We start from the raw sequence: 13557 nt of genomic DNA on the forward strand, positions 1-13557 counted from the left end.
TTCTCAGTGGCCTCCCTCAAATAGCTGTGTTATTTGGTCTTGTATTTTGAATATTATCTTTCTCTACTAGTTTAGGGCAATCCTGTATGAAATGATCTTGCAAACCACATTTAAAACAAACCCGATTATTCATTTTGCATTCACCATGATGTCATCTTCCACATTGTTGACATTCAGGTCTATAATTTCTTACACTGCCAACACTCGATGCTCATATAGCTTGAGCATTCGGATGAGTGTACAAATCTCTGGATTTCTTTGATGAAGATTGATATGGCTTATTCATCAATCTTTTTCTTGAATCTCTGGCCTCTGAATCTATTTTTCTCTTTTCTTTGCTAAGCTCATCGACTTTGCAAGCTCTATTAACCAAGGCAACAATTTTTTTCAATTCTAGAATTCTGACTAGAAGTTTAATATCCTCGTTCAACCCATCAATGAATCGTTTACACATGATTTCTTTAGTAGAAACATACTCCCGAGCATAGTTGCTCAATCGTACAAATTCTCTTTCATACTTGGTCACAGTCATACGGCCCTGTTTCAATTCTAGGAATTCTTTGTGCTCTTGATTGAGAAACCATTGACTTATATATTTTTTCCGGAACTCAGACTGAAAGAATTCCCAGGTAACGCTTTCTCTCGGCACCACAGACACTAAAGTATTCCACCACTGATACGTTGTATCTCTCAATAATGAAATAGCACACTGTAAACACTCATTTGGCATGCATGAAAGTTCATCAAATACCCAAATAGTGTTTTCAAGCCAAAGTTCAGCTCTCTCGGGACCATGATCAACAATAGCTCTAGACTCTTCGACCCCGTATTTTTGGATTTTATCAACTGGCGGTTTATTCAATTATTGAAGTTCCACAACTTGAGGAGCTACATGAACTGGTTGAGGATTAGGTGGTGTTGGAGGTTGTTGAGTAGCCAGATTTGTCCGAACAAATTGTGTGAACCACTTGTTCGTTATTTGGAAAAAGGCTTCTTTAGCCTCTCCTCTGTGACTACTCGATACATTTCTAGATTTAGACGACACTACCTCTTGAGCAGGAGTTGGCGCACATTACTCTTGACATCATCAGCCACAGCTCGATTGAGATCCATTTACTATAGGAAAACACATTTTAAATTGTCAGGAGTCATCACACTATCACATGTTATATATGACATATATAGCTAGACTAACACACACGCTACATTAGTCCGAGAATCGGCTAAACCGTATCTTTGATACCAATAAATGTAACACCCCTTACCATTATTCAACGCTAGAATAGGGTTGCGGAGCATTATCAGACTTATAACACATTTAAACATACATTTCACATACAATTAATCAAATCATATACATTTCATCCACAACCAATTATTTCATCCCTAATACAAGCCTACGAGGCCTAAAACTTGCATTTGGGGTGGTTCAGGACTAAACCGATAACTTTGGAAACTTTTAGAACACTTAGAAAATTTTTTCAAAAACAGGGGACACACGCCCATGTGGCTCGGCCATGTGTCTAACACGGCCAATAGACATGCTCGTGTGGACATTCAAAATGAGAGCACATGGCTGTGTCCCAGCCTATCTCTGACCCCGTGTAATGCTCTGACTTGGGTCACATGGCCAACACACACGCCCGTGTGGCTAGCCCATGTGCCGTTAATATGGCCATACACGCCTGTGTGCCAAATCGTGTGCTAGGCCGTGCCAAACCTATAGGGTATACTGACTTATGCCACACGGCCAAGTCACACGCCCGTGTGTGAGGCTGTGTAGAGCATACTGACTTGGTTTCTATTTCAACACTAGGGGACACATGACCATGTACCAGACCGTGTATCACACACGGCTGAGACACACGCCCGTGACTTTGCCCGTGTGGACAAAAATAGGCTATTTACAAAGCCAATTTGCCATCCAAACTTGTGCACACCTACATCAAACTCAATGGCACCAAACCATAGCATATATGAGCATTTAAAACAACTCCAAAACAAGCATAATCCATATCAGTTCCATACCAATCAATACAAAACATAAATACCACATTATGCCATCTAAGTTCATACCAATCTATATCTTCTTAAATCATCAATATGACCATTAACAAATATGCATCATTTGATCTATACCTTCAAGCATTTCAACCATTCAAAACTTAGCTATTAGATATCTATAATGCTAATTATCCACAAGCATAACATGTCCAACATTCAAAACATCATACAAGCCATATACACTTATATATACATGATTCAAACATACCAAAATAAGCCATCTCTCATGGCTATATAAACAAACTAACACAGACATTTACAAGCCAATTCAAATGGCAAAACTCATTACTAAAATTCATATAAAAAATGACCAATATCTTATATGTGCCATATAACCAAAACATAAGCTCAAAAATACCAAATTGATAGTTGGATAGTGTGACGAAGTCTCCGACGATTCCCGAATCTGAGCTAGCTTTGAAATCTCTATAAAACACGAAAAATTTAAACAAAGTAAGCTTTATAGCTTAGTAAGCTCGTATGAAATAAACTCAATCTAATCATAAATACACAAATCATCAATTTGAACATATCAACATGTAATTCATATTAACTAACAAACCTTTCATATGTTTAATCATATGCTTATATGTGCACTTCACAATTTCTTCGATTTAAAGCTTATATGGTTCATGTACTTACCTATACCATCTCGTATCAATCTCATACTCAACCACGTCTTTTATTTACCTGTTGTACCATTCGGAATGCTATCGGATACGTGGGAAACTCACACCCTAGGTGCCATATATATAACCAATGCTATCTCAATCACATATCACATATATGCTCACTCTCGAGCTAACAACGGGCCTGCTCACACAAGTTGTGGGTCAAGACGTAGCTACACAGTGCTGCTCACACAAACTGTCAAGTAACCGTAACACATGTTGGTATACTCAGCCATCGGTAGGATGTACAGGACCAGCACCCAGATCACATAATCACAATAATCCCCTAATGACATGTCACTAGTATCCTATCTATTCCTAAGGTTCAACCGAGATTTCCAAAGCCGAATCATCGTCAAATCATTTTTGAACATGTCCGAAGTCTTGTATTCACAAATTATGCAATATCAAAGCATGTAAAATATATTTACAATGAAAATAATTGTATGCTAACTTACCTCGGATGTAAGAATGGCTAAATTGATCAATTAGTTGAGAACTGTCTTTCCCTTGATCTAGATTTGAGTTTCGCTTTTCTTGATCTAAATGCAATCAAAATTAACTTATTTAATTATCTTTATATTCAATTTAGTCCAAAATACACTCTAAAACACATTTACAATTTTGCCCCTAGAATTTCACAACTTTTACAATTTAGTTCTTATTTCATAAAAACACAAATTCATGCAATTCAACCGAAACCCAAGCTAGCCAAATTACAATTAGGTCCTTAGAAGCCCATATTTTTCATTTATTTCACATTTTAACCATAAAATTTCCACATTTCACAATTTAATCCCTAATTTGCATTTTCACTAAAAATCACGTAACAAAGCTTGTATAACTATCATCAAACAGTCATAATCTATCATTAATCATCAAAACACATGCTTATCATCAATGGAAACTTCCTAAATCTTTAACATTTTTGTAAAGTAGTCCCTGGGCTAGCTAGACCAAGTTGCAACGGTCTCAAAAATATAAAAAATTATTAAAAATGAGACTAAAATCACTTACATGCACAATGATGAACTTGCCAAATTTTATTCTCCTCCTTTATTGGTATATTCGGCCATGGATGAAGAAAAATAAGAAAGATAATAGCTTATTGATCTGTTAATTCTTTTACATTTTCTATTATTAATCAATTTACTTTATTAACCTTAATTATATATCATTAATATCATCCAAATGATGTCCATCTATGTCCACTTATATTTCAAATGGTCTAATTGCAACATAAGGACCTCTAATTTAAGATTCTATAGCTATTAAATACCTTTAGCTAATAGAACTCCACTTTTACACTTTACGTGATTTAGTCCTTTTTATCAAATTGAGTAATCAAATGATAAAATTTCTTAACGAAATTTTCACACAAACATAGTTTCATGCTGTAGACATTAAAATACTAATAAAATAATTATTTTAACTTCAGATTTGTGGTCCCAAAACCATTATTTTGATTTGACGAAAAACGGGCTGTTACAATCTCAAAGGCAATAGATAGTCTTTCCAACCTAAGGATCAAATTATAGAGTTTACAAAATAATTTGGGATTGATATTGAGATATCCAAGGCATGGTATCATAATACTGAAAATAGTCCATTGAGCCCCTGTTTTTGGTAAAACATCATTTGGTTCAAATTCAATACTTGCAAACAACCTATTTACAATACACATCAATTCAACAATTTGGCTTTATTCAATCCAAAATAAAAACATACCAAATCAACCAAACACCGTTGTTTAGTAAATCTATATGAAATTTACTTAACTTACCTTGACATTTCAACAAATTAACATTTAAAACACATTGGCACATAACAGGACATCCTTTGGCTTCCTTAAACTTTGATATACATTTCAATAATTCAACCAATATGTTAGTTTTCTAATATAATAAAACTTATAACACCACTTACATATATAAATACAATAATCTAATATAACATCATATATCATCCAATTCATATTCAATTTGAAAACATATGAAACTTAAATCATATTCATATGAAACTTAAATCATATTCAATCATTTCAACTATTTCATTTCCATTAAGTTATCATTTTCTTGCCTAAGAGAACCTTAGTAAACTGAAGTTGGATACACGGGACTATAGTGCTCACACAAGCTAACAATGATCGGAGTTGCTCACACATGTTGACATATTTTATCATGAAGGGTGCATTCGTATTTTCAAAGATTTATTTGAGGTTTAGATATTATCAGTTGAAGGTGAAGAATAGTGACATACCAAAAACAATGTTTCATACACGGTACGATCATTATGAATTTTTAGTGATGCCATTCAGGCTAACGAATGGTCCTGCAACGTTTATGGATCTCATGAACTACATTTTCCAACCCTATTTGGATCAATTCGTGGTTGTGTTTATCGTTGATATCCTGACATATTCAAAGTTAGAAGCCGAGTATGATAAACATTTGAGAAATTGTATCGCAAGTATTATAAGAGAAAAAAATTACGAAAAACTTAGTAAATGCAAGTTCTGGTTGTTGGAAGTGGTATTCTTGGGGCACGTAATTCCAACTGAAGGGATTCGATTTGATCCTAAAAAGATTGAAGCTATTCTTCAATGGAAAGCACTAAACTGCAATCTAGTAAATCTTGCAATTGGACTTTCAACTCTTTCAAATCTATCGACACCATCTGATATGGAGCAACTGATACAAGAGTTGTACTAATAAAAACTTCAATCGCAAATTCACCTTCTCGATTAGGAGGTAATCTCGACAGATCATCATGAAACACATCAGAAAAGTCACACATAGTCTGTTTATTGGTTATATGACTTTCATTCAAGTTTGAGTTAATAATATCTGCTAGAAATGTTTCATAGCCTTTGTTCAGGAGATTATCAGCTCGAATTGATAAAATTCTTCTAGTTGAGCTACTTATTTTGGCATCATTCACTTTTACTCCGTACTCTGTATTGGAAACTTCTTCCTGTGACAATCCAGAACTACACCATGCTCAGTTAACTAATGGATCCCTAGAATCACATTGATATTGCCAAATAACATAATCAACAAAAATCTGTAGGATACAATTTGTTATGGATCTTTAAAGGACACTTTTACAAACTTAGTTAACAAGTACGATTTGCCTTAATGGATTCGATAAAACCATAGCAACAGTCGACATTTCAGATTTCAAACTCCCCATTTTCATAAAACCAAAATTTACATAGGAATAGGAAGAACCAAGAGCAATCAAGGCATAAATGAGCATTGAATATAAAAGGAATATACCTGCTATGACATCTTTAGCGTCTCTTTCCTTACAGGTACAGACCATGTATACTAGCACTGGAGCTCTCACCTTAGATCTCTGAGTTATTAACTTAGTCCCTTTTCTCACATTATCCCTCGATACAGAGCTAGCATTAGGATTTCCCAACCCTTAATAAAAGAAGCAAATTTTTGGGTAGAAATGGTGAATCAACATCATTCCTTAAACAATCTTGTGCAAAATGGTTGAGTGACCCACAATAGAAACACGACCCAATTTTTTTCCAACACTAGCCCTAATGTATTATTCCACTCAGGTCGTAACTTGGAATATCAACATTTTTAGCAATGCCCCTCAGAATGCCTACTGATACTATCGAATGAAATTCCTAGCCTCTCTCAGACCTAACAGATCTCAAAGATGACTTCCAATGCTCTCGAGACTCTCTAGCTCACTTAGGTAATGGATGTGAGCTAGAAGTCCCAACTTGATTTCCGAAAGCTCAAGAGGGTTCAAATTTGTTGTTAAGGCCCATCGTTTGCTTGATCATTTTCATCAATTTAGTTAAGTCAACAAACTTTTAAATTTTGTGCAAGACCAACTAAACACTGAGCTCATCACACAATCTCCTAAGAAATCACTTACAACTTTCTTCTTCCTTTAGCATAGTTCCATAACGAATTTACTGAGTCACAGGAACTCAAGCTCATAGTCAGCAATAGATAATTTACCCTACTTCAATGTCAAAAACTCTTGCTTCCAATCCTCCAGATACAATTCATCAACGTACAGTTTCTAAAATTTTGATTGAAAGAAAGCCCAATTAATTCGACCGGCTAAAACATATCGGGTAATACTTAGTAACCATTGGTATGCTTCCTCTTTCAAGAGGGACGCAACACATGTGACACACTCATTTGGAGAACATTCAAGTTGTTGCAATATCAATTCGTCAATTCTAACCAAGCTTTAGCTGATGAAGGATCAAAAGCTTTCAACTCCTTAAATTTATTCACCCCATACTTACATAACTACTTTATCAGAGCTTTTCGAGCTATGATAACTAGATCAACTTGCAGATTAGCTCCCGCTTCTCGCTAAAGGAATTCCATTATGGAGCAGAGAAAATTCATTTCTTCCATTGAGGGTTATCATTTCTAGGTTATCAAGCACTGACTGGATCAATGCTTGGTGCCTTGACTCCAAACATATTCTCACTCCCAGTAGAGCGACCAGTGCTATAAATATCATTCTTAGTATCATTTCTCAATTCTTATGACATTTTCTGCGATAAAATAGAAGAAATTTTAATTAGTATCCAAATCCTAACTCAAACTCGACTCAACTTTGACATGTACCTCTAGGTTCAATTCTGAGCTTGATTTAGTCTGAGGATTGGCTAAACCTATAGCTCTAATATCACTAAATGTAGCACCCTATACTTGACTTGATCATCAGGTCCAAGTTATAAGGTGTCACATTTGTTGTCAAAGTAATTACGATCATTTTAAATACAATGTATACAAGTTAATATTAAAATACATGTAATATATGGTTATGATACAATAATTAGCTATTTTTAGGTCTTATACGAGCTTATAAAAGCTTTAATATTAACCTAAGATAAAATTAAGATCAAATTATAAATGATTCAAATTATAGGATTGATGTTGCGACGTGACATACTTACTTGACCTTATAACGGTGATGGGGTTTCTCGTCATGTCGTGGCTTGGAGTGTTGATCTCATTGTAAAAACATACATTTGACATCGCGACATCATATACTGTTTCTGCAATTTCTATGTGACCTAAAACCTACAATATTACAATCATCACACACTTTGACCCTAATGGTCAGCTATTATATAATAAACATTCCAACACCAATCTAAACACATCAAGACCTTAAGAAAACTAGGCTAATGCCTTATCATTAAAAGCTCAAACAAACAATGCAATTCATTCAAACTTATACATTTAAACCTATAATGAACTAAGATTATCAATTTTACCTAATGCATTTCATCTAAATCCTATACATATATAAATGTACATACTTATTCTTCCATAATATTTACATTACCAAATTTTAGCACATGTCAAACGAATTAATTAGTTCACCTACACATTGCATACATGGAACAATTTCATATTCCCAATTCAATTCAAAAGTCTGCATAAATATAGTTTTAAAACAAAAGTGACTCAACTAGGCACATACGACACTATTAACAAACAAATATATCAAACTTTGTTAAGTCGGGGATCGTTTCTAGATGATGGATCTACTGCTCGAACTCTCAGGAGTTATGTAACACCCCAAGACGTTATGGCCGAATCTGACATGTTACATTGAAGTGTTTTAGCGAAAACCGTGTTTTCATTGAAAACCCTTATTAAACAAAAGAAACCTTAATTAACTTAAAAATAAAAACACCTTTTAGTTTTGAAGGCCTTATTTAAAACATTTGATTTAAGAAAACTTATCATTTAAAAATTAAGTTGTGGTAACGTAGAAAACATACTATAATTTAGGAACCCATGTTCAACTTCTCGTAATTATAATGAAAATAACAATAATTCAGGTGTTAATAGTGCATTGAAAACCTTATTACAATCTGGTCTGAAACATACTTAATAAAATAAAACTTATAAGCTTAAAAAAAAAAGTCCAAATTTGTCTTGGTAGCTGGCCACCCAGAGTCCCTCCATACATCGAACCATCTATTGAGCATCACCTAAAAATAAAATAAAAGAGGGGGTGAGTTTTCGCAAACTCAATGTGTACAAAACCCTTGAAGAAAATCAAGCATTCAAAAAAAATCAAACATGCAATGCAATCCCATCCAAGTTATCCATTCGCTACACACCAGCTCCATCCCTCATCACACTATATGGGGATATAAATATCGACCCACCCAGCCCACACACTAATGGTAGCCTAGTTGCGGAACTACCTTCATTTACATATTGGGCTTTAAAAGCTGTCGGTGGATCCACGATTGTCAGGCAACCATGCGATCCTCATATACTTCCTCCAGTCCATAGTTCCCACCCCATATGCAACCTAAGCAGAACATCATATGTATGCATGTCACGTCCACAAAACTTACATTCAACACCTAGGGGTATTTTGGTCATTTTTGCCCTTAAGGGCAATTCGATAATGTTCCCCTTATTACGATTTTCACTTACCTGGGCCCCTGAATAAGTCTCGCGAGCTAAGATGAACGAATACTATGCACCAGGTAGGATTCCAGAGAAGAGGAGTTAGGTCATTAAGATCGCTTAAGTACCAAGTTCTCCCTAGATCCAATCTTAGACATGCATATACCCGTTGCCATACCTTAACCCTATGACTTGTCCACGGTCTCAATTATTTAATTAAGTTTTATGTTTTCATCATTTACTAGGCCCAACACCCCTACATACATGCATATGGCCCACTAGGCGCAATCTTATTCAAATGGCCCATCTTGCCCAGTTCATATTCTTATGGCCCACGACGCCTAATTCTCATTCATATGGCCCATTAGGCCCAAATCATATTATATTCATGCTCACATACAAATTTTATAACACATAGCATCATTTATCAATCTTTACCTATTATGGGCCCATCAGACCCATTTAGCCCATTCCGGCCCATTTGGCCAATTCTCAACCCAAGTCCACGAAATTGCCCATGTCCCTTAGGCAACCTATCGGTTTCCACTCCACGAGTGTTCACGCACTCGTGTAGCTACCGTAGCCCAACTTTCGGCTTTTCAGCATTTTGACTTTTCAGCATTTCGGCTTTTTCCGGTTCATTGTGTGTGTGCAGTGTATGTACACACCTGGTAGGCAAGCGTGCTGTGATTTCCGTAGCCCAAACCTACAATCGATATCACTTAAAGATTAATCTCACATACTTATCTAATACTTTACCAAAAGCCGGAATCTCACCTTAACCTTACCTTGCGTGATAAGTATAACAGCCCCTTCACTAACCACAATCAACTCCTAGATTTGCACCAATCGTAACTATTAAGACCAGAATAATAGGTGACTCGTATCCAACACAAGCCTCCTTACCTTACTATGACTATTTGGCAAACCTTAGCCAATGGATGAGGAATACTTACCAAAACTGCAACACCTAAGGAGCAATTCGGCAATGAGCTAAGATCCGAGATCCGATACTAATTTCCTACCACAGTAGATTAGAAAGAGTGAGGGAAAATATTTGATACTTAGCAAAGAAACCGATTGGAAGAACAATACTTACATTAGATTTGACCGAAGTAGAAGGAGTAGTGATTGAATCAAAGGTATTTGGCCAAAGAGGTTCGGCCCTTTACGATTTTGTATGGCAAAAGAGGGTTATTCGACTTCAAGGAAAAAGAAAGAAAAGCCAACAATGAGGTAGAGGAAGAATAGAATTCGGCACAAGGAAGAAGAAAAAGAAAAGAAAGGCAAAAGGTTTTCGGCTTTTAGAGAAAAGAATTTCTGGTAACAGGGTGAAGGAAACTCGGCATTAGCTTTAAACCCTAGCATTCGGCCCCTATTTATAAGCCTTATAGCCGAATTCTCATACCCAATTCCCCATTCGGCTCCATCACTTCTCCCTTCTCATCTCTTCGTTTTTCTCCCTGATAACCCTTGATCCTTTCCTTAATTTTCTCTTCTGAACTCTCCCCTTGAAGTCCATCTTCATGCCACTTCCATCCTTCCAGAAGGGCAAAATTAAACTTCTAAAAACACTAAACTAGGATTCGAACCTTAGACCCCCTTGCTAGCTATTAACGCCAACTCCCTACACTCTAAGTGGCGTCACTAAGCCACTCTTCTATAAGGCTTTTTGATGCTATTTTCCCCTATCTTTATTTAAAAGCCCAACTACTTGCCAACCCTGATTCTTTTAATAATTAAATTAAAATTTCTCCACCACAAAACTCGAACTCAGAACTTCTCCAACAAACCTAGACACTTCAAATTCCTTAAACCCTTAAAGCCAACATGACTTTTGTTATTTTATTGCTCACTTAAAAATTTTATGAAACCCAAAGCCCAAATCCCAATTCATCTAGGCCTAAAATTCGGGGTGTTACTAGTCAACTATACCTGTGCATTACGAAAACAACCATACACTGAGCATATACGCCCAGTGGAAAATATTTAATCCAAAAAAAAATAAAACAAGCTAAAAACATATGCACACATTCAACTTATATTCAATACTTAGATAATCCTTAAGCAATTTAATGTCAATTATCTCCAATAAGATGTAAGCATACATATAGTCATTTTAAACACATTAAATTATAATGTATACAAACCAATTTGACACCAACCCTTCATTTCATTCATGTAAATTAATTATGTTCTTTGTCAACATCAACATTTGGAACCTTGTATTCAATTCCATATATGTTTCCCAACCATTTACGAGCTTACGACTCTTTCATACGCATTTAGCCTCCAGTGCTCGTTTTCAATTCTTTTATAGGTTGTTATATATATTATCACATTTCAATTACATTTCACTTTATTCATCATTCAATCAATTTGTATATTTATAACCCTGTTAACCAAACACAGACTCAGAATGGATACACAAATTCATCATCCCTGGTTACCCAGTAATGATGACACTATACTTCATATGCTCAATACATATTCAGTTTCCGTACATACCTGTATCGATACGTATCTATTCTCACCAATTTCTCACCAATTCATATCTTCGATATACCTGTTGAATTATTTAAATATCGATGGATACTCTTATTTTAGATCAATTCTAATAATAACCATAAGTCTTTCAATATTAATTTCATATATCACTTACCAAATCTTTCCGAATCGAAAAATGACTTAAGATATGAGTACATTGTTTTTCTTGTGCCATAGTCCAACTATGGTCTTACACGTGTCTAGCCATGGCCCTGCCATTATCTTACATTCATAGTGCCATAACCCAGTTCTGGTCTTACCATCAGAATGCCATAGCCTAGATATGGTCATACATATAAATACTACCATGGTCCAACCATGGTCTTACATTCAATTCATCCTTTGTCATAAAAGGGTTGTACTAAATCTTGCATTGTACTTGTTTTGAACGTTTAATTCAATTTCATAACTCAATAATAATTCTATTTTCTGTAACACCCCTCACCCGTATCTGACACTGGGATAGGGTTCCCGGTGCTACCTGTCTTAAACTTAACGAACTGAATAAAACTGGACTGTGAAATCTCAAACAATTTAAAAACTTCTCTTTTCACAAGCAATCTATCTCGTATACGAGCTTATGAGGCCCAAAACATAGATTTGGGGTGATTCGGAACCCAACCGGGACCTTATGAAAAACTTAGAAAATTTCATGCATCAAGGTTCCACACGCCTGTGTGGGTATAGAATGCATGACCGTATGTTAGGGACACGCCCATGTCCTAAACCCGTGTCTAAAAACCTAGGCATTCTGCCAAATCTACACGGCCCAAGCACACACTCGTGCCCTATAACTGTGTCTTTCACATAGACGAGACACACGGTTATGTCTCTTTCCTGTGTACCACTAGCATGCATACTGACTTTATGACACGTCATGGGCACACACCCGTATGGCCTACCCGTGTACTAAAATGTCTTTAAAATTTTAAGTGCAGGGGATGCACGACCATGACACACACCCATGGGTGTGAGCCATGTGTCACACACGGCCTAGACACACGCCCGTGTGTCTTACCCATGTGGACAAACTAGACTATTTCCTAAGCCATTTTGTCACCCATCTTGCACAACCTACACAAGATAATGTCAATATGCAAATTTCATCACAATAGACACCAATTCATCCATAGAAAGAACATTATATGCATTTATCAAAATGAATAATAGCCATTATTCCATACTTAATACAAAATGAAGGGCTTTTGACTTGAGCCAAAATACATGAATGATTCTTTTAATACAACATCCTAGTCTAGCCCTATACATGCCACCTTCAAAAATATAAATCAAACCATATCGAGTGTTGCGGCTGATAGTGTGATTGATATCTCTGACTTTAGGGGATCTTTAAGCTAGCCTGGCGATACTGAAATAAGAGGGAAAGGAAAGAGGGTAAGCATAAAGCTTAGTAAGTTGCATATAAATAAATATTCAGCAACAATCTCACCATTTACCATCATTCTTATAGTTCCAAGGTAACCATAACTTAACTTACTCATTACCATCTACTCGAGACTCATTTTCTAAATTAAGCTCGTTACTCATGCTTATTATATAGGTACCTGTAACACTCACAACATGATCATCCTTTCTTTATCAAATTGAACTATAACTCTCACCACTGAACCATTTGGAATACTACTGGATATTCTATGAACCTTCAACATGGGATATATTACCGATGCCATGTCCCAGACATGGTTTTACACTGGCTCTCATATATGCGTGCTGATGCATGTCCCAGACATGTCTTACACTATCACAACTCTTAACCAATGTGTGTCCAAGACAAGTCTTACACAGGCTATCTCTGTTGAGGCCGATGCATGTCCCAGACATGTCTT

General features: G+C 35.9%; 1 protein-coding gene across 1 annotated transcript; it reads right to left on the bottom strand.

Annotated features, from left to right (window-relative positions):
- Positions 1-211: 211 nt before the first annotated feature.
- On the bottom strand, positions 212-1113 carry LOC128292688 (uncharacterized). The gene is made up of 2 exons (XM_053027585.1): positions 1077-1113; positions 212-846 (listed from the first exon to the last, which is right to left on the bottom strand). The coding sequence occupies exons 1-2, from the start codon at positions 1111-1113 to the stop codon at positions 212-214; spliced, it is 672 nt and encodes a 223-aa protein (XP_052883545.1).
- Positions 1114-13557: the final 12444 nt, after the last annotated feature.

The sequence above is a fragment of the Gossypium arboreum genome, chromosome 5 (genome assembly GCF_025698485.1).
Source record: "Gossypium arboreum isolate Shixiya-1 chromosome 5, ASM2569848v2, whole genome shotgun sequence".
In the NCBI taxonomy this organism is placed as follows: domain Eukaryota; kingdom Viridiplantae; phylum Streptophyta; class Magnoliopsida; order Malvales; family Malvaceae; genus Gossypium; species Gossypium arboreum.

What these genes read in the sequence shown, in the direction of transcription:
- LOC128292688 (XM_053027585.1), bottom strand. Translation starts at nt 1,113, where the DNA reads ATGGATCTCAATCGAGCTGTGGCTGATGATGTCAAGA. An exon ending in TGTGGCTGATGATGTCAAGA is followed by an intron (nt 847 to 1,076) that starts GTAATGTGCGCC and finishes ATAAACCGCCAG; the next exon opens with TTGATAAAATCCAAAAATAC.